Genomic DNA, 27,111 nt, shown 5'->3' with positions numbered 1-27,111 from the left:
CGGGTGGGACCCTCGGAGGCCTTTAGGACCCCGGGGGTGCCCGGCGGGCCGCCCGGTCGCCCAAACTAGTCCCGCGGACCTGGCGTCCGGGCGCGGGTCATGGACCCGGGACAAGCCAGCCGCCGCGAGGTCTCCGGGGTCGCCTCGCCCGCGCCACCGCCGTTCGTGCGCGTCGCCCCCTCGCTGTTCCTCGGGGCTGCGCGCACCGCGGCCGCGCCGGAGCTGCTGGCGCGCGCGGGAGTCACCCTGTGCGTCAACGTCTCGCGCCAGCAGCCCGGCCCGTGCACGCCCGGCGTGGCCGAGCTGCGCGTGCCCGTGTTCGACGACCCGGCCGAGGACCTGCTGGCGCACCTGGAGCCCACCTGCGCCGCCATGGAGGCTGCAGTGCGCGCCGGCGGTGCCTGCCTCGTCTACTGCAAGAACGGCCGCAGCCGCTCGGCCGCCGTCTGCACCGCCTACCTCATGCGGCACCGCGGCCTCAGCCTGGCGCGGGCCTTCCAGGTGGGCGGGCCTTCCAGGTGGGCGGGCCTTCCAGGTGGGCGGGCCTCCCAGGTGGGCCGGGCCTCCCAGGTGGGCGGGCCTCCCAGGTGGGGCGGGCTTCCCAGGTGGGCGGGCCTCCCAGGTGGGGCGGGCCTCCCAGGTGGGCGGGCCTCCCCGGGTGGGGCGGGCCTCCCCGGGTGGGGCGGGCTTCCCAGGTGGGCGGGCCTCCCAGGTGGGGCGGGCCTCCCGGCGTTAGGGGCGCGGAGCACCTCGAGGCGCTGAGGTCCGCCTCTGCTGTCCGTACGCAGGCCGTGAAGAGCGCCCGCCCGGTGGCCGAGCCCAACCCGGGTTTCTGGTCTCAGCTGCAGAAGTACGAGGAGGCCCTGCAGTCCCTGCCCTGCCTGTCCGGGGAGCCCTCGGGACCGTGCTCCGGAACTAGAGGAGATGAGCTCCAGAATGAGCCCTAGTCCTTCAGCCCTTGGAGAGCACCCAGCCCCCGATGCAGGGTGCATGGAGTTGGAGGCAGCTGAAGCGCTGACTGGAGGGGGTCTTTCTCCTCCTTCCTTACTGTCGCACAGTTTTCATTTTCCGATTCTTCCTGAAATGCTGCGCGTTTCTGTCCCGTTTGACAGTACGGCGGGAGTGTATCCACTTGAAGAGGGGACTGGAAGCGTCCCTTCCTTGGTCAGCAGGTTTACCAGAGAGGCCTTGGTCAGGAAAATCCAAACCACGTGAGGAATTTTAGGCAGAAAGGTATTTAATACAGAAGGCAAGGCCAGGGAGCCAAAATCAGGAGATGGGAAAGTATGGGAGTCACGGAGAGCCCCCACCCCAGTCCTGGCCGCCTGCCACTCTGATGTTGGCACCTCCTGGAGGACACCAGCAATGCTGGCAAAGCCTTGTGCCTGCCACTGTTGGAGCCACAGGGCTTTTCCCAGACCTCACACTGGTCTCATCTCACAGTCTGGCGCAGAATCCAGACCTGTAACTGCTGCAGCACAGGCCGGGATGTGAGGCTGCCTGACCACAGCCTAGCGCCTGTGCCCACCTCCGACCTTACTGACCTCCCAGTTTCCACAACAGCACTGAGCCCCGGCCTCACATCCCACAGCCACCCTCGTGTCAAAGATGCACTCACCACCTATGTGTCTGAGCACGTCAGTTCCTCTCTTGGTTCAGGCACACCTCACCTGGATCCTATGGTCTAAAGACTATACCAGAAAATTAATCACTATCAACACCTCTAAAATCAGATAGCAGGAGGGGAAAAGGGGGGAAACTGGCTTATAATATAAATTACAGACAATACAGCCCCCGGTTAATATATGCCACTATATACATATCAAGGTAATTAATAAAATATCATAATTAGTGTTTAATATTTCCCCTCCCCACTACTCATTTCATGTTCTTCTCCTCAACCAGCACCTCGCTGGTCCTGGTCTTTTCCTGGTGAGGTGATTCGAGCCTCCATTCTGAAGGGCCCTGAGTGGCCCTGTCTGCACTGGGGCCGTGGCCTTCCTCACCTCGTCCTCAGCGGGGAGTACTGGGGGCATCAGGAGAATGTCCGGAGCTCAGTAGCCCCGGACTTGCCTGTTGCCTCCGTGGCCTGAGGAGCCCAAAATGGTCAGGTGGTGTCTCAGCCTGCCATCTCAGCCTGCCACCTGTGTCCCTGGTAGAAGCATCATACCTGGGAACAAAACCTCTGACCCAGCAGAGCCCAAAGTTGTGGGGATGGGAAACTCACACTTTGTGAGTGAGGCACCGGGATGGCCATGAAAGGCGCCCCCTCCCCACCCCCCCGTTACACCTACACCTGGGTTCTGACTGTGACAGGAGTGACACCCTCTGTTAGTCCCTGGCTGCAAGCATATACCACACCTTGGAGGTGGGCACCCAGCCCCTGGCAATATCACCAGTCAGCAGCTCCTGCCCCCACCTGCTGCAGCCTGTCATGACCTGCCTGTAGCTCACTGCGGCCGAGCCACCTCCTACCACCTTTGTGCAGGGCTTGCGGGCTGCCTCACTCTCTCCAAGCCACTCAGAGCTCATGGCACCTTGCCATCAACCCCCTTCCATACAGGGGCTACTGCCACTGTGTCCACTCGGCAGGCGAGGTTACAGTGACTTGGAGGTGAGCCGAGCAGTTTACCAGGACCTGAGTCCAAGTTTTTACCCAGCATGCTCAGGGCACCCTTCCCTGGCTCTGGATAACGAAGGTGCAAGGCGACAGAGCTGAGCCAGGTGGAAAGACATCTGTGGGCCACATCAGTGTTTTACCCTCCAGTTCTGTTTGAGAAGCTCTTACTAGAGGCCCCGTTCTCCCGAGGACCTCTGCCTGCCTCCACGTGCACCTCCCAGCAGGGGAGGCAGGGACCCGTCCCCTCCCTGGCACAGTGCACCTGAATGGTGGTGCCAGTCCATGAGCATTAGGGGAAGGCTGGGTGTAGGCAGTGTTGACTGCTTCAGCCCACCCAAGCCAGCTAGGATTTGATCACCAGAAGACTGGAGTATGGCAATTCCTGTGGGAGAAACCCCAGCCTCTGAGAGCCCCGATTCCACCTTCCTCTCCCTGGGTCAGGTCAGGGTGGGGAGAGGGGAGAAGTGCACTGCAGCTTCTCCCAACCCTGCTCCCCTGGACAACGGGCTTTCCAGCTTTCCGGAGGGCTGGAGTGTAATGCAGCCTCCTGCTGCAGGGTAAGGGAGGGCAGCCAGACCGGCTACGGGGAAGGGCCTCGGCGCTATGCTGAAGGCACTGTCCCCTGCAGGACAGAGACAAGGTGGAAATGAGGACAATCACAGCCCTCCACCTGTGGGCCTCACAGTTCACAAGGTGCCTTAGTGGGCTGCCTTTAGTCCTGCAAAACATGTGTTTGCTCTAAAACTGGCTTATGTTGGTTCCTTACATAAATGTGGGTTAGCAGGCACCTCCACCCTGGGAGGAGAGGGGGTAACAGCTGTGGACCAGCAAGGCTGCCCGACTCCACCCGTCCTATGGGCAGAATTTGCCTTGGAGAGATACACAGCGCCCTCCAGAAGAGAAGGGATGAGATGTAACCCCTGTTCCCCAAGTCCAGGGGACCGGGAAGACAAGAAGCCCCTGATGGCTTCTGAGGGCACAGGTGGCTGGTCATGAGAGGACGAGGGCAGGCCAGTGTGGCTACCCACGTGCAATCCTGATGTTCCTCCAGCCTGAACCAACTGGCCTCGGGGAAGGGGCTCAGAGAAGCTCCTAAGACTGGGAATACAATCTAAAACCCTCGCCCTTGGCACCTCAGGAACACCACCACGTGGGCAGGCACTGGGCCACGTGAACTCAGAGAGGACCAATTAGACCCCAGCTCTCTCCTCTCTTGAGTCTTAGACGGAGAACTGACCTCCTCCTCCAGGTGACCGCAGGAGCCCTGGGATTCCTGGGGGGCTTGGGGTTGTGTTACCCAGCTAAGAGGACCCAAGGGAAAATTAAAGCAATGCTTCAGTGCATGTGCTCCACATGGGGGGACCTGGTCCTCCCTCCCAGCCAACCATTCCTCCCACCCCTCCCCCGCTCCCAGGGAGGAAGGTGGGCGCCATCACATGGGTTACAGACAGGAACAGAGTCCAGAGGATTAAAGACTACTTGGGGATGATGCCTGGCTGGGTGCAGCGTCTGCCCCACACCACGATGGCGCAGAGGAGAGCAGTGTGTGAGGCTCCTGGATGCCCTTCCAGGCCCCAGAGCTCCTTCTCCCCAAAGATGTGAATTCTTAACATCATGGTAACAGCACCATCTTGGTGGCCCCTCTCATTCCATGGCTTCTGGTGGATCTTGAAGCCTCCCTGGTGTGCAGCCCTCTCCTCTGGGCCCAGGCCTCTGGACAGGACCCTGCAAGGCGGGATGGGGCCAGATCCCTGCTACTGCCCCAGCACTCTCCTGCTCAACAGTGGGGCCTCGAGGGCCCAGCCAGCCCTTAAGACAGCACTTTCTGCGATGATGGAATATCCACTCGGACCAACACAGTTGCCACTAGCCACACAGTATCCTACACACACGTGGAGACCTTGAAATACGGCTATGCCAGGGAGGAACTAAACTTATAACTGTATTTCATTTAAATCTAAATAGCCACACACGGCTAGTACTACCTTATCAGACAGCACAGCCCTAAGGCCCCCGGAGCTCCACATGGCCCACAACACAGACCACTGGTCTCATGGGGGCGGCGGTGAGGGAGGCGTGTATACACTTCCTGGCTTTGCAGAAGCAGAGACTGCACTAGGCAGCTGTTGCCCCAGGAACCTGACCCACAGCAACCCCCAGGAGCCGGGTCAGAAGAGCACAGGGCTTGGGAAGCCGGGCCCCTGTGCGCCCTGATCCTCCAGTGCACAACACCCCCGGCACCCGCGCCCAGGACCCCCCACCCCCACCCCGGCTTGCTGTCCGGGCCCGCGCGCTTTGCCCCCAGTTCCCCCGCATACAGCTCCCCCGGCTTCCAACCCGGCCTAACCTTACCTCACATTGCCCCCGGACCCGCACACGGCGTCCCCCGCTCCCAGGTTTCCCGCGCACAGCGCCTCCCGCTCCCCGGCCCGGCCCCCAGTAGAGCGCCCCGGACCTCGGGGGCCCCCGCGCACGGCTCCCTCGTCCGCCCCCACCCCAGTCCCGTGCGCACTGCGTCCCCTGCTCCCCAGCCCGGCCCGGCGCACAGCGCCCCCGGCGGCGGCCGAGCGGAGCCCGAGCTGGGCGGTGCACGGCACGGGGCCGGGCCGGGCGGCTCCCGGCGCGACTTCCTGTTGTGCCCGCGCCCCGCCGCCGCCACCGCCGCCGCCCGGCGCCCCTTGCCCGCTCCCCGCGCCGCCGCCCATGGATTTCACCTAGCGCGGGCGGCTATGGCGGCGCAGTGCTGCTGCTGCAAGGCGCCCGGCGCCGAGGCCGCGCCCGCCCGACCGCCGCCGGAGCCGCCGCCCGCCCTGGACGTGGCCTCGGCCTCCAGCGCGCAGCTCTTCCGCCTCCGCCACCTGCAGCTGGGCCTGGAGCTGCGGCCCGAGGCGCGCGAGCTGGCCGGCTGCCTGGTGCTCGAGCTGTGCGCGCTACGGCCCGCGCCCCGCGCGCTCGTGCTCGACGCGCACCCGGCCCTGCGCCTGCACTCGGCCGCCTTCCGCCGCGCCCCCGCCGCCGCCGCCGCCGAGCCCCCCTGCGCCTTCGCGTTCGCGGCCGCCGAACCCGGGCCCGCGCCGCCGCCCCCGCTGCCCGCCTTCCCCGAGGCGCCCGGCGCGGAGCCCGCCTGCTGCCCGCTGGCCTTCAGGGTGGACCCGTTCACCGACTACGGCTCCTCGCTCACCGTCACGCTGCCGCCTGAGCTGCAGGCGCACCAGCCCTTCCAGGTCATCCTGCGCTACACCTCGACCGACGCCCCGGCCGTGAGTCCGCTGGGGCTGGGGCGGGGGGCGGGGGGGGGGCTGGGCCCAGGGTGGTCCCCCGGCAGCCTCTCCTCGCGCTGCCAGGTGAGGGGGCCTTAACCTGGGCTCTGCGCCTGGGGCACCTGCAGAGAGGCCGGGGCCAGCCTGGCCCTGGGGCGTCCGTGGCCTCCGGCCTGGCACTCCTCCTCCTGGCCCTGGAGTCCTGTTCAGGTGCTCTCAGCGATTTACAGCGGATGCCTGGGGAGTTTTTAGGAGCCTTGGACAAAGTGAGAGTCCCGGTGCTGGCCAGTGGATGGTGGGGGCAGGGGACAGCATGCCACCAAGGGAGGGCTCCCCTTTCAGTTGTGCCAGAGTTGTCCCTGCCTGGGGTCAGGGCAGCTTCCAATGGGCACAAGTCAGTCCATACATCTGCCCGAGCCCCGCACCGGGGCAGGCCAGGGGGAGGTGTCAGACATGGAAGGGCCTCCGTGTGACCTAGGTCTTCAGAGGACTTGGGGGCAGCTGATCTATTCTCTGGAGGTGGCTGTGAGGGCTGTACAGAGCTGCCAGAGCCGGAGAGGGCCGGCTTGGCTCTGTGCCTTGGGCCTTTTGGGTGAGGATTGGCCGGGGCTGCAGCTGGGTGCCCCCGCAGACAAGCACGTAGGCTCTGCCGGGCTTTGGGCACGGAACACCCAATGCCCCAAAGGCTCTGCCAGAAAGCCGAGGTGGCTCAGGTCTGGCTCGGTGGCTGCAGCACCCCTTCTGCCACGGTGAGGCTTTTAGGATGGAGCAGGGCCTTTCACTCCTGTGGCACGGGGGTTCCCTGGGTTCCCCCCACGTACACAGCATGCACACAGCTCTGAGAGGTCTTGGGGGGTTCCATCTGTCACTGTCTGTAGCATGCAAAAAGGGACAGGTGGTGTGGTGGCATCCGGCCAGGGGCCACCAAGGTGACGATCTGGGTGGGAAGAGCCCAGACCAGACACACACCTGTGGGCTTCCTGTGTGATTCCCAGGAACCCTCAGCAGGCCCCACCACCTCACTGCCTACCCTGAGCTCCCATGAGTGTGCTAGCTGCTGGTCCCTGCTGCCTGCTCAGGTCATCTGGGGCTCTGACAGGCGGCAGATATGCCTTCCAGCATGGCATTGAGAACGAAGAGACGTGCTTCTCCCTGACCCTGATCTGTGAGCTTGGAGCCCTTGTGTCTGGTCCACTCAAGACCCTGACCAGCAGAATGGTGGGTCCAGGACCCTTGGCAGGCTGCTGGGGATCGGGTCAGGCCAACAAGAGCAGCCGTCATCCCTGGGCTTTCTGTGGCCTGGGGGCTGGAGCAGGGAGGGGCGTCATGGTCCCCACAGATGGTGCAGCTGTGGGCTTGGGGACAGGGGCCTGGCCTGCAAGCTGGATCACTTGCAGAGGACAGAGGGTTTGGTGTCTGACCCCGGGGCACCCTCCATCATGCAGGAACACCACAGGGCTCAGGGTCTGTGCACGGAGTCCCCCGTCTTCCTGGCTTGTTCTAGGACTCAGGCCTAGATCCCTAAACCTGTCTGTGTGCCAGGTGCAGATGCTGCTTCCTGGCAGTGGGGCCCCACACCTCCAGAGGCAGTTTGTCTCTTGGATCCCATTCCTGAACCCCCCCTACCCCCCAACCCCCAGCAAGAATAGCTTTCTTCCTTTACTGTGGTGTCTGGAGTCAGTAGCCCATGCCCTCACCAGCCCCTCAGCAGCTGCATCTCTGCCCCTGCACCCTGAAAGGATTTGGTGGCTCAGCCCCGGGGCAGAGCCCTCCCCGCCTGGGGGTTTGCCCCAGTCCACTATGCCCAGGGAGGACTGTGGACCCCACTGGTCTCTGGTAGGCTAAGGGGAGACCAGTGCTGGATGGGCCCTCTCTGGCTGGGCTGAGAAGTGGACACGGGGGAGGCCTGAGATGGGCGGAACCTGAGGAGGGAAGGGAGGGGTCAGTGGGAGGGGAGGCTGTGGTGGGGGAGCAGGTGTGAGAGGGGAAAGCGAGGTTGAAGGGGGTCTGGGGGACTGCAGGGGCCCAACCCCAGCATGGGCCAAGGACCACCTGTAGCAGGATCCACTGCAGAGTCTCCTTAACGGAGATTCCTGGGTGCTGGCCCCTGGCAGTTCTGGGGTGGGGCCCAGGACTCTGCAGTTTTTGAACAGGCTCCCCAGACAGGCCTTCTGTACATCCAGGGCAGCCTGGGGGGTCAGCAGAAAAAGAAACTACCACTGCAAGCGTCCCTTAGTGAGGGGAAAGCCAAAAGGAAGTTTTAAAGAAGCTGATGAACGTTGGCCAGGAGTCTGGCCAGAACCAGATAGGTAGCCCTGCCAAGTCTGGGAATCCACTTGGGTTCGTGGTCTGCGAGAAGGGCAGCCCCTCCTGGGTGTGGCGGTCCACCACTCCTGTGATCTCAGCATGAAACACTGCGGGTGGCCAGCAGCGGCCGTGGGTTCCATGGACCCATCACTTGCAGGGGCTGTGGGGGGTTCCTGGGAGGACCCCTGTGTGCTTGGTCACCGAAGCAGACAAGGAACAATCCAGTGTGCTCCAGCGATCATGTGCCGGCAGAGGGGAGTGTGGGAAGAGCAGATTCAGGGCCCTGCATATGCCCCAGTGGCCCTCCCAAGGCCACTCCCGGCCTGCCCAGCCCATTCCTCTCCAAGTGCCTGGTCCCATTTTCAGGGCTTCAGGAGCTCCCTTCCAGTATGTGGAGTCATCAGGAAGCTCTGGTTTTCTCCCATTTTCAGTTCTTGGCTCCCTTTCCTCGCTGCCAGCCCATGAGAATTTGGACTTGGGTCTTGGACGGTGCTTCAGTTTCCCATCAGAAGCTGGGATGAGGGGCTGGGGCCTGGAGACCCCCTGAGCTGGCTCCTGGGTGCCTGGCCTCCTGCTGGCCATGCTCTGGGTCAGCTGCCCTGCCTGCCTGAGGGGCAGGTAGGCGACAGTGACCAGGAGCGGCTGTTGGCCCTGGAGGAGCCCAATCAGGCCATCTCCTCCCGGGCCCCTGCTGTCTTCCTCTCCAGCTGCTGCCCCCAGAGGCTCTGGGCCGAGAAGCCTGAGCAGGTCCACAGGTTTGGGGCCGCTCCTATGGCCCTGCTCTTTCCAGGAAACCTGCCCAGCTTCCCGGAAGCAGAGCATGGTTGGCAGGGGTGTCCTGGCGTCCCCACGTGCCACCTTCTGGTGGGACAGGGCCCCCTCTTGCCTTGCTGTGGTGGCGACGGTGGCACTGGCTGATGCCCTGCCCACCGCCTGCCTGCAGATCTGGTGGCTGGACCCCGAGCTGACCTATGGCAACGCCAAGCCCTTCGTCTTCACCCAGGGCCACTCGGTGTGCAACCGCTCCTTCTTCCCCTGCTTCGACACGCCCGCCGTCAAGTGCACCTACTCGGCTGTTGTCAAGGTCAGCGTCCCCTGGCCTGGCCTGCCTTCTGGCCACCCTCCAGGAAGGAGCCCTCATGTGGGAAGGGGCAGCCTGATAGGGGTTCCCAGCAGAGCGTGGGGGCTCTTTGTGATGAGAGGTGCCCTGACAGGGATGTGGCTCTCAAGCCCCAGTTGTGGGGCTCCCCATCAGGGATGTGGGGCTCCCTACCACGGATATGGGGTTTCCTGACCCAGGGTGTGGAGTTGCCATTGGAGACAGGGGTCAGCCCCTGACAGGGGGCATGAGATTTCCCATCATGGACATGGGGTGCCCTGTTGGGGGATGTGGGGTTTCTTATCATGATATGGGTTCCCTGACTGGGTTGTAGGGTTTTCCACCAGAGCATGGGGTTCCCCATCAAGGACATGGGGTGCCCTGATGGGTGGGGCCTCCTCACATGCAGGCCCCGTCGGGGGTGCAGGTGCTGATGAGCGCCACACAGAGCACCTACGTGGAGGAGGAAGGCGTCTACCGCTTCCACATGGAGCACCCTGTGCCCGCCTACCTCGTGGCCCTCGTGGCCGGGGACCTGCAGCCGGCAGACATCGGGCCTAGGTAGGGCCACTGCTGCTTGCTTCCTGCAGCAGCTGCTGCCACCGGGGGCCCAGGTCTTGGGGAAGTGCCGCCAGGGACCAGGCATGGGGCCCGCATCTGTGGCTGCCCCGCTGGGGACCCCGCAGCATGGGGACCAGCCCTGCGCCCCGCCTTTTCTGGCCTCCACCAGAGGCCATCCCTGCCAGGCTCCTCTCACCCCACCCACCCCCAGACCAGAAGCTGGGGCCCCGGCCTCCCTAGTGCCCTYCTCAAGCCCATTCTCCTGCTGGGGCCACACAACATCTGACGCACCCTCAGGCTTGGGCGGGTGATTTCAACTCAGCGACAGAAGGAACCCAGCCCCACCTCGGCGTGTGGCTTGGCTGTTGTGGGAAGGGCCTGCATGGTAGCCCTCAAGTGAGGTGGGGCAGCGGGCTGGGCGCTTTCTGAGGTGTGGGTGCTATTTGGGCCCAGAAGGAGAAGGAAGGCCTGGTGGGTGAGCGGGGTGGGGGCTGGTCAGCCTCTGCCCACCCTCTCTGCCCCGTGATAGGAGCCGTGTGTGGGCCGAGCCGTGCCTCCTGCCCACGGCTACCAGCAAGCTGTCGGGCGCGGTGGAGCAGTGGCTGAGCGCGGCCGAGCGCCTGTACGGGCCGTACATGTGGGGCAGGTATGTCCTGGGCGCCTGGGAGCCTGGCTGGCTGCGGGGGGGCGGGGGGGGGTGGCCAGAGGGCAAGTCCCGCCCTCCTGAGGAGTAAACGGGGGCCTACAACAAGGAGGGCCCCGTGTCTGACCTTCTGGGGAGGAAGTGCCGCTCACCACTCAGGCCCGTGACCCTCGGGGGTCATCTGCCCGCCCTCCCGCCCTGAGCAGGTACGACATTGTCTTCCTGCCCCCCTCCTTCCCCATCGTGGCCATGGAGAACCCCTGCCTCACCTTCATCATCTCCTCCATCCTGGAGAGTGACGAGTTCCTGGTCATCGATGTCATCCACGAGGTGGCCCACAGCTGGTTCGGCAACGCAGTCACCAATGCCACGTGGGAGGAGATGTGGTTGAGCGAGGGCTTGGCCACCTATGCCCAGCGCCGTATCACCACCGAGACCTACGGTACTACCTGCGGCCAGCCCAGGGTGGCAAGGGTGGTGGCAGGAGGCCGAGAGCCCAGCCTGTCCCCCAGGGTGTGGTCCCCCAACATGTGTGTGTCCAGTAGGGTCGGCTCCACAGGGCTCAGGGTGGGGAGCACCTGGGGCAGCGGCTCAAACCTGCCCAGGTGCTCAGGCTGCCCACCCCCCTCCTGCCTCCACTGCCCCCCTGCCCCCGTCCAGGGGCTGCCTTCACCTGTCTGGAGACAGCCTTCCGCCTGGATGCCCTACACAGGCAGATGAAGCTCCTCGGAGAGGACAGCCCAGTGAGCAAGCTGCAGGTCAAGCTGGAGCCAGGTACCCACTCCCACCAGGCCTCGCCCCGGGCCCTACATACATCACCCTGCAGGGCCTCCCTGTCATCCCTTGCTTCCTCTGGCTAGAGCCAAGGCCAGGCCAGGTTGCCCCCAGCCCTAGGAAGGCCTCCCCTAGGCTCCCTCAGCCTGCCACCGCCTCTCCTGGGCTCTGAGCACTGGCCACCGTGATGTGTGCGCTCTCGGTTTCTACCAAGGCTCCCTGGGCAGGGCAGGCCCCACCACTGCACTCCCAGGGCATCCAGATAAGTGAGGGCCCTCGGCCCTTCCTGCCCTGCAGCGCCTGACCCCGCCCCCCAGGCTCTCCCCACCCCATCCCAGGAGACCTCTTTTGGGTAGGGACGCTGCCCAGAGCCAGGGGTGTTCCCCTTGCAGGAGTGAACCCCAGCCACCTGATGAACCTGTTTACTTACGAGAAGGGTTACTGTTTCGTGTACTACCTGTCCCAGCTGTGCGGAGACCCCCAGCGCTTTGACGACTTCCTCCGAGTGAGCAGCCCTCTCCCCGGGACGAGCCCTGCCCTCTGCCCACCCTGAGCCCCTCCCCATCTCCCAAGGCTGCCTCCTGTCCTGGAGGTTGGCATGGAGAGGGGGGACCTGGGAGCAACAGGCAGGACACCGCCTCCTCCTCTAGCTCCCTCCCAGTTTCAGCCACTTGGCAAGGCCCACGTGGCCACACAGTGCCTCTATGCCCACCCCGCTCTGGTGGGGGATGGTGTGCCCGGCCCGCAGGCCTGCTGAGCCCTGCCCCACCTGCGCAGGCCTATGTGGAGAAGTACAAGTTCACCAGCGTGGTAGCCCAGGACCTGTTGGACTCCTTCCTGAGCTTCTTTCCAGAGCTGAAGGAGCAAAGCGTGGACTGCCGAGCAGGTGAGGCCCACTGCTTGCCAGTGTCCGTGGCCACCCTCAGCCCACCGGGGGAACAGAGGATGGGGGTGGGGGGCGCTCTACTGCACAGGATACTGCTTCTGCCTAGGGAAAGGCCCCCTGGGTTCAACTGTCCCTTCTTCAGCCAACCCTAGCCAGATGGCGTGAGCCTCAGGCTGGGACACCATGGGTGCAGAGAGGAGAGTGTGCTTCCTATCCTGATGAGGCCCAGGAGGCTTCCCTGAGGAGGTCAAGCAGGCTGAGCTAGGCAGTATGTGCAGAGGACCTGGGGCATGATTGCTTGGGCAGAGGGAGGTTTGCCTTGGAGCTGTCTGAGGCTAGCTCCTTTGTGATGCCCATAAAAATATCTCTGGGGGTCCAAGGGTTTGGGGCCAAAGGAGAGACTGGAGGGGTCTGACATCTAGGGAGAGGCCAAGATTTGCTGGAGAGCAATGAGGTGCGTGTGGCTGGGGGGGTCTGGACAGGGTGACTCTGCTTTGGAAGCTTTAATAAGTGCACCAGGAGATTTCGGGGGTGGGGAATGGGCAGCACCTGCCCCCAGAACGGCCCAGGGCTTTCGAGCAGGCTGCTGGCCAGCCCCCTTATGTTGCAGAGCACCCCCACACACAGCCACTCCTGCCATTCACCGCCCCCCTCCCCCACCACACTATCTGGCGCTGAGGTTGGGTTTAAAGTGCCTCACTGTTTGGTACCCATGAGAGGCATGGAGGGACAGGGGAACCTCATTCACCAGCCTGAGTCTTCTGGCCTCCGCATGCTCCCTCACAGAAGCCACTCCTGTGGCTTAAGGTAGCAGGTGCTGGAGCTGACCCCAGCCTCCCCAGCTGCCTCTGCCCTGGGGCTCCCAGGCCCTGGGACAGTCACACCCAGGGACAGCCTTGGCATCTGGGGTCTCCTGGCTTGGGTGGGGACCCCAGGATGGTATCGCCCCTGCAGGGCTGGAGTTCGAGCGCTGGCTCAACGCCACGGGCCCACCGCTGGCTGAGCCGGACCTGTCTCAGGGATCTAGCCTGACCCGGCCGGTGGAGGCCCTCTTCCAGCTGTGGACCGCAGAGCCTCTGGACCAGGCAGCCGCCTCAGCCAGTGCCATTGACATCTCCAAGTGGAGGACCTTCCAGACAGCGCTCTTCCTGGACCGGCTCCTGGATGGGTCCCCGCTGCCCCAGGGTGGGTCCCGCGGCTGCCAGGGTGGCTGGGTGGGGAGTGCCTACCCAGCCCTGACCTGCCCATGGCCCCGCAGAGGTGGTGATGAGCCTGTCCAAGTGCTACTCATCCCTGCTGGACTCAATGAATGCCGAGATCCGCATCCGCTGGCTTCAGATTGTGGTCCGCAACGACTACTACCCCGACCTCCACCGAGTCCGGCGGTTCCTCGAGAGCCAGGTACGGCCTCCTGCACAAGCTCCGCCCCCCACCGCTCCACCCAGCCCTCCACTCTCACCTCACAGGCTGGGCATCCAGGAGAACAAGGTGGGGGACGTGCGGGGTCTCGGTTGCCATTGGGGGTGCACACCAGGTGGGAGGAGCCGGGACCCTGTCAGTCCTCAGGGAGGCCATGTCCTCCAGAGGGAAAGCTGGGAGCACAGTCTGGAGGTGTAGGCCTACATGGCCCTGGGCCTGTGGGCAGTCCCACACCTGGCCTGGCCCCAGAGCTGTCTGAAGGTCCCAGGCCTACAGGGGGCTCCAGCCTCCCCGCTCTACACGGCTGTCCCCGGTCAGTGCCCCTGAGTCCAAGCTCCCTGGAAACGAGGCCTCCGCAGAAGGTCCATAGTGGGGTGCGGGGTGAGAGGCCTTGGGCAGCCTGAGTGCGGCAGTGCAGGCCTGGGCTGGCGGGGGCGGGGCCAGGGCAACAGCGTGCCCACCTCCCCAGATGTCCCGCATGTACACCATCCCGCTGTACGAGGACCTCTGCACCGGCGCGCTCAAGTCCTTTGCCCTGGAGGTGTTCTACCAGACACAGGGCCGGCTGCACCCCAACCTGCGCAGGACCATCCAGCAGATCCTGTCCCAGGGCCTGGGCCCCGGCGCCGAGCCCAGCGTGGAGCAGGCCAGTGCTGGGGTGGACTCGGAGGTGGACGCAGACACGCCGGCCCTGTTGCTCGGGGACGAGCCTCCCAGCAGCGCCATTTCTCTCAGGGACGTCAACGTGTCTGCCTAGCCCTGACCTCCCAGACACCACGATTGTGCCTTCCGTGGCCCGGGCGTGCCGTGACTGTGCCTCGGCCCTGGCGTGAGCTCCTCCGGGGCCCACGCCCCCTCCTGCGGGCTCTCCCAGGGACCTCCTCATGGCCGGCGAAGCCCGTGGACCTGGTCTCCCCAGCTCTCTTGCACTGCAGGCCCAGAGAGGCCAGCACTCGCCATGCCTCCCTGTCTCGACACTGACCGCCGGGCACCGCCCTCAGGGTGACAGCCCCGCAGTCCTCACGGCAACTGCCACACTGTGCCTTACATGTGCCGCGACGTCCAGGCTGCACTGTCCCCACAGCGTGCCTGCGCCCCGCGGAGCCCTGCACCCCTGCCCCAGAGGTCGGCAGCCTCAGCTGGCCCCTGGCCGGGGACAAGGACACAGACGTGCCCTTGGTGCAGGGCCAGGGGACACTGAGCAGAGGGTGGACCTCCCTGGGGAGGGGTCCCCGGAAAGCCTTAACCCCTCAGGGAACATGGGGCCCCGGGCCCCCAGGGAAGCGGGACGGGACGGTCTGTCTTGTGGCTGTAACACCCCGACAGGGAGGACGACAGGTGGGACTGGTGCTCCTTTTAGGCCCACCGTGCCGGGAGAGCCTGGGGGCCCCGGCAGTCCGAGCCGGGCTACCCCGGGGACCGCTGCAACAGGGTCGCCATGACTGTCCCATTAAACCTCCACTCTGCAAACAACCTCCCGGCCTGTTCACCCGACTCGGCTTCCGCGGGCGCGGGGCTCCCCTGGGGCGGGGGCCCGGAGCTGCGCATGGTCTGTCCTCTGACAGGGGAGGCTGAGGGGGCTGAAGGGTCTTCCTCTGCCCTCAGAGGCCCCAGATCCTGCCCTGCAGCCCAGGCTTCTGAGGACCTGCAGCAGCCCCCCAAACCCCCACGCTCTCGGGGCCCTGGGCCAGGTCTCTGCTCCCTCCGCGCTGACCCTCAAACACCGAAGCAAAGGAGGCCACTTGTCACCACCCCAGCTCTGGGCCTTTCTCAGCAGTGGCCCCCATCCCAACCTGGAGTAAAGGCAGGGGTGCGTGGTGGGGGCGAGTTGGTCTTGGGTAACCAAGGCAAAGGGCCGCAGGAGCTACAGGTGCAGGTGCGGCCCAGAAGGGGGAATGAGGCGGACACTCCCACTTGGGCGGCCACCACGAAGGCTGACTGACTAAGCAGTGGGCCGTGGGACTGAGGAAGCCACTGAGACCGAAGGCCGAGTCCAGGCTCTGCTCAGGGTCACCCATGGGCTCAGCCTGACGGGGCCGTGCCACTGGCCAGTCCCAGGCACAGAGCCCCGCTCTACGCAGGGGGCCGGGATGTGGGAGGACTGGAAATGGTGGGCCCGCAACCCCAGCACCGCCACGCCCAGCCGCCAGGTCACCAATATCCCATCAACTCTTCTGCACTCTAGACACCCCCCAGCCCCAGAAGATGGCCCGGTCCTCCCCCGCCACAGTCATGGTGCAGCCCACAGCCAGCATCTCGGTGGTCTCCCGGGACGTGGGGATGTGCACGAGGGCTAAGGGGGGCCCACTCAACCCAGAAACTTGTGAACTGGAAGGCCAGTCACCTGCCCTGCGGGGGACAGGGACGGGACCACTGCAACATCCCCACAGAAGGGGGAGCACCCGGCAGCCCCAGAGCGATCCTAGCACCCTGCGAGGGACCCAGTCCTGCGAGTGGGGGCCCGGTCCCAGGCTCTCTGTGGCCCCCGGCTCCGCCCTCGGGAAGGTCCATTCTCTTCCTGAAGCAGGTGTCAACCAAGAAGCCCTCCGTGGGGCTGCGCTTCCTTCTCAGCCTCCCCCCTGCAAGAGGGAAGGTTGTTTGCAAGTCTCTTGTCCCACGCTTTTTAGTCCCGGGCTCTTGGTCTCTTTGGCAATTGGACTCTCAGAAACGGACTTGCCCGTGGCTCCACGGCCATGGCACCTTCCTGGGGCCCCGCTAGGTGCGCTTGGCTCCCCGCCTGCCCAGCTGTGCCCACGTGCTCTCTCCCGACTTTGCAGCAGCAGCTCCCAGCCGTCACAACTGGGGGGTGGCGCCCATATCCTTGACACTGTCCTTGTCACGGTCCGTCCTAGCCCTGAGCTACCCTCCGGGGCGAGCGGCCGTGCTCCCAGCCCCATGAGGCCCAGCGTTCCTGGCCTCTCGACACTCCCCTTCCCTGCAGCCTGAAAGCCAGGGGTACTGTCGTGGCCCAGCCCCTGCCACCCGCCCCCTAGTCTTGCTCCATGCTGCCCGTGCCCCACACACGCTGCGGCTGCTCCCGCCAGACCTGCGAGCGCCTCACACACTGTCTGCCCCGTGAGTCACCAGGGCTGGCCTTGACCGTGTCACGCCACCGCCTCACAACAGCTTGTCAATGTTCCGGCTCCCAGTCACGGCCCCGGCCGCCCCCGCGCCACGGCACACGAGCCCTGTGTTCTGATCGAGGGGCACCCTCCTTGGGGCCGGCTTCTCGGCCGCGGGCTAAGTCGCGCTCCAGCAACAAACCCTCTGCAATGCCAGCGTTTTCAACAAGGGGTGTTTCTCATTTGTGCTACAGGCTGGCGGTGGGGCAGGCTTTCCATCTCTGTGGTTCCTCAGGGGCCACCCGTGCTGACGAAGCAGAGGACATCCGGAACATTCCAGACACCTTGCCAGAGATGAGCGAGAGCTGAGGAGGGGCTCGCACGGGCCCCTCCCACCATGTGCAGGGAAGGGGGGTGGCAAGTGGCAGTAGTGACCCCCGCAGGGCTGAGGGCCGAACGCTGGGAAACAGCTGCATTTTCGGGACAGAGAAGGGAGCAGCCGAGCAGGTAGGAGAGCGGTGTCGAAGGAGCCAGGGGCATGACGCCCAGAAGGGGGACAGCGGGGGCCTCGAGCAGCGGCTCTCTCGTGGCCAGGAGGAGAGCTGACAGCCAAGGGAGGAAGGAGGGAGGCCGCGGGCTTGCATGCGGTGCCCCATGTGCCGGGAGCCTCTCTGGCCCTAGGGTCCCTCAGGCCACGTCCTGTGCAGTCCAGCCCGCCCCAGGAGTGGTCCCCACTCTCTCAGGGACTCACTGGGGCTAGGTCCCTCCCCTAAGGCCGGGTGCCTGGGGCAGAACTTCAGGTCTAAAGATAAGGCTTGGCCCGGCCCCCCGGGGAGAGGGTCAGCACCCGCCAGACCAAACTTACACCCGAGGGAACAGCAAGCAGATGGTCAGAGGACGACGTCACAACGCGAAGGAAAGCCTCGGCCATGGGGGGGGGGGGGCGGAAAAATGCCAAAAAAGAGGGGGTCAGCACTTGCAGGACACTGGGACACAGAAAAGAACCACGCGGAGGTGGTGAAGAAACTGTTTAAAGAGCCAACAACAAAAAAAAAAAACGCCCCCCCCCCAAAAAAAAAGAACACTTGGTAGAAAGGTCACAATGCAGAGAGGATTCATGGGCTGGAATACGGGACAAAGAATGTTCTAGAGTTAGCAAAGGAGTCTAAAGAGTAAGTACACAGGAAATGTGAAGTAGCAGAATTTCCTCAAGACCAGGTGGTCACGGAGAGACAGATAAAGCCACACACCATTCACATGAATCGAGGTGCCCTCACTCTGCCCTCGGCTCGCCCTTCCTTCCACAGCTGCGTCCCCGGACCCCAGCCTCCCCTCTGCTCCCCACCACTCTCCGGCTCCCACGTACCTCCCACACCCAGCACAGACTGTCCTTCTGCCGAGAGAAATCTAATGTCAGCTGTCAGCCGTGCCCCGCCCCTCCCCCCCACTTTCTTGGTACACCGCCACCCGCCCAGAGCCTGGGAGAGCAGGGGCCCCAGATCAGGGCACTGGAGTCAAGAGAGATGATCTACGCTGTGCTCATGACAACACGAAACGCATGACCCTTAGAACCCCTCCAGAGAAAGAGTTAGGGGGAAAATTCCTATTAGGAGCTCGTATTATTTTTATTTTTAAAAAATATTAACCTACACCACCACCGAAAAGAAGCCATTCCTCTGTCACAGTGAGCAAAGTGAACTTTGCTCAGGTCCACCTGGCTTGGGCACTGGCGGTGTCCTCCCCACAGCGGTGCTCACCTGGCCCACCACCTCCTCCCTTTGAAGCTCAGGCTCCTTGTCCTAATATGGGACAGGGAAACCTGCCTTTGGGATGGGTGTTCAAATGAGTTCGACCCTTCGAGCCCTTACGGGTGGATGCAAACACGGCAGAAATGGCCCTATTCCAGCCCTGCCTGGGAATTCCTTCAGCTCGAAACGTCCAGCCGGGGAACGGGAGAGCCAAGCTTCTAGGACCCAACTCCCACTCCATCCCAAATGATTCCAGAGAAGCAGTCCGTGTTCTCACTGACCACCCCCCACGGCCCAGGACGGTGGCCCTCACTGACCATTCCCCGCCCCTGCCCTCCCCCCCACCCCCCCGGCCAAGGCCAGCCATACACTTTGCATTCTTTCTCACTTAATCGTCACGATCACCCTGGGTCCTCTATACCACGGGGTTTGTGGTTGACACAGACGCCAAAAGCAGCCAGGAGAATCCTTGCGCAGGTGGCTTTAGAGTGGTCCAGGCTCTGGGCCCCTGGGCTGCGGCTCCAGACACCTCCTGGACCTGCTGGGGTGGCCACCCGGGTTCCTGCCATCCCTGTGTTCTGACGGCAGATTTAGCTCTGGGATGGGCACGGTGGAGGCTGCACCTGCAGGCTGCGGGCCTGGCTAAGCTGGGGGGCTTTGCACCTGTACCCTTCCCTCATTTGGAGACTCCCAGAGAGAAGGCCTTGCCCAGAGGAACAGGTACCCTGTTGCCCACAGGACCAGAACATTGGGCCCCTCTCTGGCCTCTGGGGGTGAGACCCAGGGCCTGCATGGTTTTGTGGGCCAGAGACTGCTCTGTGATTCAGACCCGGCCACGTGACGGAGAGAACGCCTGCCCCTAGTCCGAGTCAAGGCATGTCCCTGAACAAAGGCTGTTCTTTTGTGAGGAGTCCCATGAGCTTCCTAAACTGACGGGGCACAAAGCCAGTCCTTCTTCCAATTCCGCAGGGCCCCCGGGCTGCCTCACTTGGCACCCCCATCCTGCAGCACCCTCCCTCTTTCTGATTCACGTGACTAGTCACCAAGCACCTTCAAAGAAACTAAATCTCGTTCTCCTTCGCTGGTTCAAAACCTAGGCCCCTGGGCTCACTCTCCCGCCCTGGCCTCAAAGACCTTCCGAACCCACCGCACAGTGCGTGATCCCTTCAAGTGAGAGCCCTGGGCTGCCCCCCTCACCACCCTCCCCAGGCTCCCACACCACTCATCTGGTCCCTGCACAGGTCACCCTCCCAGCCCATCCCTCAGGACCTATGGGGGCCTTAACACGTGTGCACAGCTTCTCCGATGCTCTCTCCCTGAGTGTGGGCTGCACTGGGGGGACTTGCTCCCAGTGAAGGGAACGTGGCAGAAACGATGGGAGGACACCCGAGGCGGGTCATAAAACATCCTGCAGGGAAGCCTGGGTGGCTCAGTCGGTTAAGCGTCTGCCTTCAGCTCAGGTCATGATCCCAGGGTCCTGGAATCGAGCCCCGCATTGGGCTCCCTGCTCGGCAGGGAGTCTGCTTCTCCCTCTCCGGCTGCCGCTCCCCCTGCTTGTGCTCTCTCGCTCGTGTGCTCTCTCTCAAGCAAATAAATAAAATCTTTAGAAAATAAAAAACACCCTGCAGCTTCTGCCGTCCCTTCCCCTCTGATGGCTTGCTCCAGGAGAAACCAGCCACCACGGGGTGAGAACACTCAAGCAGCTTCACGAAGGTCCACATGACAAGGAGCTGCAGTCTCCCGCTCCAGCCAGTCAATCGGCAGCTGATTCAGTTCTGGCCGACACTGTGACTGCCATCCCCTGAGACCCTCAGCCAGAACCACCCACCTGCTGCCACATTCCTAACCCGCAGAAACTATGACACAATAAATATCCTTCTAAGCCTCTAAATTTTGGGGTAACTTGATACACAGCGGTAGACAATGAATACAGATCTCTGCACAATGTCTGTGGTGCTTAAACAAAAGATTCAACTCAAAATTTACTCCAACTGTAAAACTGTATTTACAATCTATGACCAGAAATCCCAAGGTGGACGATCCTAGGACCCACAAGCTCAGGGGCTCGGCGACGCCATCGGGCTCTTCATCTTTCTGCTCTGGAGTCTCCGTGTGCGGGCCTTTGTCTTCTGGCTCATCCCCCTGCAGTCACAAGCTGACTCAGCAGTTTCCATTACCACACCTCCACACACCAGCAGCCAAGGCACCATCACGTGCCCTGGGTAGATTGTGGGAAACGCCCCCACAGCCCCCCGGAGGACTGTTTCCTGTTGCCCTGAGCTGGGGCACATGCTCCTCTCTAAAACTTCTGACCCTGAGCTAGGGAGAGGTCCAGACTCCCCAGCTGACTTCAGTGGCACCAACTAAATCAGGTTCTTGCTGGTGAGGCAGGGACAGCTACGTGCCGGATCCAAATGGCACGAGGCAGTCTGCCAACCCAGGGCTGCAGCCACGGCCCAGCTGTTGCTGCCTGTCCCTTCACCTGGGGCACCTCCACTCTGCCCTCTCCTACTCTGGGTGATGTCTGGGCAGGACACTAGTTTCTAATCTCTGTGTCCCCATGAGAATGCAGGGTTACTGCCTACTGAACAGGGAAGAGATGTGGGGGTTCAGAAGAGACAACCCCCAGCCCCAGCTGTGAAGTCAGAGAACATCCCTTGAAAAACAACAGGGAGTCACCCGGGCACAAGTGTGAGCAAAGTCACGGAGCACAAAACCTCGAGTAGTGATAACCTGGGGGGCTTGAGGGGAGCAGGCAGGGTTCGGAATCCATAGACCCCGTTAACACCCACAGGCTCGGGAAAGGAAATGGTCAGATGTGTGTCGTACATGTCCGCAGGAAGCTGCCTGCTCTCCAGACTCTGGAAGCCTGGGTGAGTGGCACAGATCCTCGGCTGGCCTCAGTGCTGCTGCTAAGCACCCCAGTGTGCTACCTGGGGAGAACAGTCCAGCAGCCCAGGCCAGGTAGGAAGCTTGTCACTTACTCCCTCAGGAGCCCGACGTGAAGCAGAGCCCAGGCCTTTCCGGATTCCCTTCAGCTACAGTGCAGCCGCCAGCTTCCCAAGGAGTCATCAGCATCTTCCGGGAGAGCTACCGACACAGGAATGCCACGACGTCCTAGCACCCCAGAGACCGCTGCTGAGATACCTAGTTGTTGTCTAGAACCTCAACAGTGTCCTGGGCCCCCAAACAGCCTGGTGGGTGGGGCTCACACAGTGGGACACCCTCAGAGGGAGGAGCTGCAGCCGTCACAGGCACCTGGGGCAGGGACTCCAGGACCGGTTCTCTCCCCTGGCAGGAGGGACTTGTCGGAGCCATCGCAGAGGGGCTTGGATCGGACTACCCTTCCCATCCGGGGGCTGCGTAAAAACAGCCAGGAACGCAAGATCTGAGTAATCCTAGCAGTGGCGGAGAGCTGCCACGAGAAGGGCTGAGGCCGCTTCTCCCCTCCTGCCCGACCCTCCGTGAAGGCTCCGGTCCCACTGAAGCGGGCTTCGGGGGGCGGCAGGCAGACAACAAGCCTCCGGCTGACTGTCTTCCGTGCTCCCCAGGAAGGGAGAAGTACCGGCTCCTGCAGCAAGGGTGAATACTTAGGCAGGTCCCGAAATCCCTGCCATCGCCTGCCCGCAGCTATGAGCGCACTTCCAGCAGGTCACTCACTGTCCAGCCCACCAGGACCATATGCCCGGCCATCTGCTGCAGCCTCGTCCCCTGCCCCGCTAAGGACCCAGCGCGTCTGACCCCAAGTGGTCTCGAGACGACGTCCCAGGCCCGGCAGGCCCTCCCCGCGGCCGGCTCCTGCCGGGAGCCCAGCCCTAGGCCACCGCCGCGGCCCGCCGCCGCCGCCCGCCGCCGCCGCCGCCGCCGCCGCCGGGAGGAGCGGGGCTTTCTGGGAGGCGGCGCTGCATGCTGGGACCTGTAGTCCGCGGCCCGACCTCGGCCGACGAGGCCTCTCAGGTCCCTGCAGCCCCAAGAGCCCGCGAGTCCAAGCGGTCCCGACGCCCCGGCCCACGCTGCACCGGCACGAGGACACGATGCCCGTCGGAGCGCCGGGGATCAGTCGCTGAAGAGTCAGTTCCCCAGACCCCGCCCCGGAAAGAGAAGAGAAGCCGGGGCGACGGCGCGGCCTCGCGAGAGCGGAGCTCGGGAGCCACGCCCCCTGAGGGCGACGCGGACGGCCTCAGCTCGAGTGCGATTGGGCCGCTGCGTCACGTGGCCCGGCGGTTACCGCGGCGACCGAGCGGGCGCGCGCGGGACCTGCGGTGAACTCGCCTGCCTTCCGGGGCCGCGCTCGGCGCCGGGGACGCGGGCAGCCCATGGGAGCCCGGGGCGCCCAGGATGCGGGCGCCGGTCAGGGAGCTCTTCCGGGACGCCGACTTCCCCGCCTCGGACTCCTCGCTGTTCTCCAGCTTCTCCACGCCACTGGCGCAGTTCCGCGAAGACATCACATGGAGGCGGCCCCAGGTGGGGCTGTTGGCGCGGGTCTCGAACCTCGGGTCGGGCCCCGAACCTCGGCTAGGCGCCCCGCGCGCTGCCTCCGGCGGGGTGCCGCTGCAGCCCTCGGGAGCGGGGGGTCCCTCGGGAGGGAGCCACCGCGGAGCTCCTGGCCCGCGCCCTCGAGAGCGCGGTTCCGAAGGCGGTTCGGGGCAGGGCGAGACGTCCGGTCCAGCAGACGCCGGCCCTGCCCCTCTTCTGCCCCGACGGGCGTCTCTCCGGACCGAGCTTCTGGACTGCGTGGCCCTCCTGGCCACAGGCGGTCCTGCTCTGTTTCTTGTGTTTGCCGGGATCGGCCGTGCTCGTGAGCTTCTGGAAGGGCAAAGCTGTTTGGACTGCGTGCGCCTGCATTTTCACATGCGAACGCTTGAAGGCGGCAATTTAAAGGGACGCTCTGGCCTAGTGCTATGTTGGTATCTTTAGAAATGGCTTCTCTGCTGAGTAAGACTTCTCAGGAACGGCCCTCCCTTGCCTGCAAGTACACAGTCTCAATGGAGACCTCTGCATGGTCACCAGTCCTCGGAGCACCCTGGCTCTGGCCACAGAGGTGTTTGGGCAGCACGGAAAGTGCCAGTTTGGCGTGGAAGGAGGCAAGGGCCAAAGCATGAAGTCTTCTAGGTCATGCCAGTGGAATTGGAGTTAAAAATGCATTTTAGGCACAGTGGGAGGCCATTATAGAGGGTTTTAGTAGAGGAGCAATTCGAGTGGGTTTGTGTTTTAAGAAGCTCACTTTTTCTGCTGGCTGGGAAGTGGATTGACAGAGCAGGAATGCAGTGGTCCTAGAGAAAGGTAAAGAGGGTCAGGGTAGTATGGCAACCTTTAGGATGGGCCTTTGGAGTGGATGGATTAGAGAATTAATTTGGAGGGGGATGAATAAGTTTTAGTAACCGATTGGAAGTAGAGGGTGAGGGTAAAGTAAGGATCAAGAACAACTTTGAGATTTTTAGCCTGAGCACCGGGGTAGATGGTGGTCCTGTTTGATGTGCTGGGGGACACTGGGAGGTGGGGGACAGCTAGGGATGGAACTCTTGTGTGGCGTTTTGCTCTCACAGGTGTGAGCAGAGCTGTCCACGGGCAGGTGGGCATGAGAGTCAGGTGCTCAGGAAGTTCTGGGCTACAGGACCCCGACATCAGGGAACGGGGACCACGACAGGGCCGAGGGCGCCGAACAGTATCTCAGGAGAAAGTGGGTCTGAAGAAGAAGAGAAGGCTTGGAACTGACCCTTGAGGGACCCTGACATTTCCCAGCGGGTTCAAGCAGGTTCCCTGGCAGGTGGCCTGGAGAAGCAGCAGGTGGCAAGGTGAAAGGACGGCCAGGAACATGTGGAACCATGGGAGCCAAGAGGGGACTGTGGGGGAGTGCAGGGGACAGCCACTGTTCTGATGCTGCCAAGCGTCAGGGAAGACGAGAACAGAGAGAGGCCGTTGGATTTGGCAACATGGAGGTGACTGGCCCAGAGGCTAAAGGGGCCTGTGCTGCGTGAGCAGGAGGAAGGAAGGAAGGAAGGCAGCATTTTCAAGAAGTCTGCCAGAGAAGGGAAGACTCAAGGGGAGATAATGCAGGGGGGACAGTATCTTAGAGAAGATGGGGGTTCTCTCTGCCCTATGCTGCTGGAATTCTCCCTGCAGGGGCGGAGGAGGCGGGGGTCATGGGAAGAACCCTGGCTCTAAAGGCAGGAGAGGGGGTCAGGTGGAGGTTGCTTCTGAGGAAGCTTCTGGCAGGGTCATCAGCTCAGGGGGCATGGGCAAGGGCAGGAGCGTGGAAGTGTGAAGAGGGGGGGAAAGGGGAAGGTAAGGTATAAAGTAGTCTGGGTTTTGGGAACTTCAGCCGGATTCCAGCAGTATGGAGGATCTGTCTGAGATTTGCTGTTAGGAGTTTAAAGTGATATCATTTTCTAGGGCAAGTTGGCTGTTTCGAGAAGGGGGATGGTGAGATTCATCTAGAGTTGGGGTTTTGCCACTTTAGGAAGGTGGACAGAGAGAGGGACCCTAGGACCTAAGCTGGACGGAGTGATCTAAAGCCAGGAGGGACTGACAGATCGGGGCTGCAAAAGGCCAGCTGCTTCCCCTCCCCTCTTAGGCAATGTGGGTGACCAGAAGAGCTCCTCCCCGGTACCTGTCACCTAGATCCTGTCTTCATAGTTTTAGAGACTAGGCTTCAAGCAGGATGTAACTGGACGATACTCTTTATTTCAGGAAATCTGTGCCACGCCCCGGCTGTTCGCAGATAACCCACAGGAGGGGCAGGTGAAGCAAGGACTGCTGGGAGACTGCTGGTTCCTGTGTGCCTGCGCCGCCCTGCAGAAGAGCCGGCACCTCCTGGACCAGGTACCCGTGGCGGGGCAGGCAGCTCTCCCGCTGACTTCCTGTCTGCTGTGCACAGGAAGGAAGCAGGAAGCAGGGCCGCTGAGTCTCCTGCTCCGTGGGCTCTGCTGTGGTCACCTGGCACAGCTGGCTGGAAGGGAGAGCTCTGCTCTCGGGCTATAGGAGCTCCGAGGCGTGGGCACTGTGTCCCCCTGTCCCCAGGGCTCCAGCACGGGGGCTTCCTGCCCTGCTCTGCCCTCCCAAGCCCTGGGTTCTGTGCAGACAGAGCTGTGTGTTTGGGATGCAAAGATGAGCGCACAGCCGCCTAGAGTAGGAAGGGTCGGCGGAGGGGTCCTATGCCGTGGGTTTGCATTAAGTTTCCCTAGCTAGTTGGTTTGTTGTTGTTGTTTTTTTTTTAAACAGGTTTTGAATATAAATTGGCAAAGGGTGATTAAAACTGTTTCTGATGCTAGGCAGATAGCACAGGTGTAAAACGCCTGCTCAGAGCGCTTGTCCAGCGTGCACAGCTTCGTTTGGCTCGCTGCTAGATGTCACTGATGAATGCAGCAGCAGTGACAGTGTGACCCATTCCGAGCTACTGCCATGTCCGCAGGCCCCGCTAAGCACACCATAGTTGCTGGCCTTCGTTCTCACAGACCTTGCTGGCTTTGACCCTCGTTTGCAAACGAGGACACTAAAACCGTTGTTACCATGTTCGTAGCTAGTAAGTGACAGAGCCGGGACCAGACAAGTCTGTGTAGGTGCAAAGCCCACATGTGTCTTTTTCTGGGTCCTAACTCCAAAGCCAGCAGTAAATGCACTGGGTCCAGGTGCTGGCGGAGCTCCTGAGGCACCCCCCCCACCCCCACAGCTGGGGGCTCGTCTGCAGCCAGCTCTGTCAAGAATTGCCTGTAAAAGTCAACGTTTGTTTTGGTTTCGGGTCGAGTGCTTACTTGGGACAGTAGGACATCATGGTTGGCTTTAAGCTTTTGGAGACACTTGGCTCCCTCAGTGTGGTCCTAAAACGTCTTACTAAAAAGGCTGTTAGTTTTCTGTGTGACAGTTGGGTTTTGTGCCAACACTGACATCAGCTGTGGAGTAAAGTCAGGCCCCTGGCAGGGCAGCAGGGTACCGTGGAGCGGCTCTGGTGACGGCGTGTGGGAAGCACCATGCAGCTTGTCTCTCATGCTCTCCTTTTGCCTTTCCCTGTGCGTGGTAGGTCTTTCCTCCAGGACAGCCGAGCTGGCATGACCACACGTACCGCGGCTCCTTCACCTGTCGAGTTTGGCAGTTTGGACGCTGGGTGGAGGTGACCATAGATGACCGTCTGCCTTGTCTTGCAGGGAGACTCTGCTTCTCCCGGTGTCAGAGAGAGGATGTGTTCTGGCTTCCCTTACTGGAGAAGGTCTATGCCAAGTACGCGTGCTAGAGGCTAGAGGGGCTGGGCCAGGGTGGGCTGGGGAGTCATAGCTGCCTGAGGCCGCCCCTGGGGAGCACGTCTCCACTCTCCCTGGGCTGCAGCACCCTCCTCAGTCCCCGGGACCTGGCAGCCAGGCCTGCGGTGGGACCGACCTGTCCAGAGACAGAAACTCTGAGACGTGGCCTGTGGCGTGCGTCTTCCCAGAGCGCATTCCCTCTTTCCCCGTCCTTGCTTCAAACTCGGGCCCAAAGGCATCATTCAGCACGGCAAGCCGTGGGAGAGGTGAAGCCACCCAGGTCTCAGTGCTGCTTGAGGCTGTGCCCCTCACCCCGGGTCTGGATGGGCAAACTTCTGTCTTAGAATGCAGCAATAAGGCTGCCGGGAGAGGCCGCATGGATAGGCAGGCCTTTGTACGAAGGGAGTGAGCCGTGCCTGCGGGGATGTCGCTGTGAGCGCCTCCGTTCCAGGGCTAGGGTGGGGTTTGAGCTTGAGAAGTAGAAGAGTGGGTGTTCAC

At 62.8% G+C, this 27,111-nt stretch overlaps 3 protein-coding genes and 1 long non-coding RNA gene across 9 annotated transcripts in view; 3 read left to right on the top strand and 1 right to left on the bottom strand.

The window, feature by feature from the left end:
* On the top strand, positions 1-1,874 carry DUSP28 (dual specificity phosphatase 28). 2 transcript variants are annotated; one of them, XM_025888669.2, is made up of 2 exons: positions 1-501; positions 843-1,874. In XM_025888669.2, the coding sequence occupies exons 1-2, from the start codon at positions 100-102 to the stop codon at positions 945-947; spliced, it is 507 nt and encodes a 168-aa protein (XP_025744454.1). In that variant the 5' UTR covers positions 1-99; the 3' UTR covers positions 948-1,874. The 2 variants fall into 2 exon arrangements, with proteins under 2 accessions (XP_025744454.1, XP_025744447.1); XM_025888662.2 differs by having other exon boundaries at positions 6-501; positions 789-1,874.
* A 3,384-nt stretch (positions 1,875-5,258) lies between these two features.
* RNPEPL1 (arginyl aminopeptidase like 1) lies at positions 5,259-15,042 on the top strand. 2 transcript variants are annotated; one of them, XM_073888808.1, is made up of 11 exons: positions 5,259-5,880; positions 9,131-9,271; positions 9,696-9,847; positions 10,377-10,493; positions 10,697-10,932; positions 11,151-11,264; positions 11,657-11,769; positions 12,042-12,150; positions 13,105-13,335; positions 13,409-13,638; positions 14,039-15,042. In XM_073888808.1, the coding sequence occupies exons 1-11, from the start codon at positions 5,350-5,352 to the stop codon at positions 14,324-14,326; spliced, it is 2,262 nt and encodes a 753-aa protein (XP_073744909.1). In that variant the 5' UTR covers positions 5,259-5,349; the 3' UTR covers positions 14,327-15,042. The 2 variants fall into 2 exon arrangements, with proteins under 2 accessions (XP_073744909.1, XP_025744434.1); XM_025888649.2 differs by having other exon boundaries at positions 5,260-5,880; positions 13,409-13,551.
* Positions 15,043-20,328: 5,286 nt separating this feature from the next.
* Positions 20,329-22,488, bottom strand: LOC141371759 (uncharacterized). Its single transcript, XR_012376971.1, has 2 exons — positions 21,364-22,488; positions 20,329-20,521 (listed from the first exon to the last, which is right to left on the bottom strand). It is a non-coding gene; the product is annotated as an uncharacterized lncRNA (long non-coding RNA).
* Positions 22,489-22,633: 145 nt separating this feature from the next.
* Positions 22,634-27,111, top strand: part of CAPN10 (calpain 10) — an 88,786-nt gene continuing 84,308 nt past the window's right edge. For 2 of the 4 annotated variants that reach the window (XR_012376970.1, XM_073888809.1), the window contains exons 1-3: positions 22,886-23,463; positions 25,070-25,201; positions 26,397-26,593. Coding sequence is in view for 3 of the 4 variants with exons in the window: in XM_073888809.1 (XP_073744910.1) it covers positions 23,281-23,463; positions 25,070-25,201; positions 26,397-26,593 (512 nt within the window). In the remaining variant the exon portion in view is untranslated. Of the gene's footprint in view, positions 22,844-22,882; positions 23,464-25,069; positions 25,202-26,396; positions 26,594-27,111 lie in introns of those variants that run through there. The other 2 variants (XM_025888600.2, XM_073888810.1) reach the window with 2 other exon arrangements.

This window comes from Callorhinus ursinus, unplaced genomic scaffold, assembly GCF_003265705.2.
Source record: "Callorhinus ursinus isolate GAN/ISIS: 27379988/994484 unplaced genomic scaffold, GSC_fseal_2.0 scaffold96, whole genome shotgun sequence".
NCBI lineage: Eukaryota > Metazoa > Chordata > Mammalia > Carnivora > Otariidae > Callorhinus > Callorhinus ursinus.
Note: the sequence above shows the minus strand (reverse complement) of the source record. Positions and strands in the feature narration are given on the sequence as shown.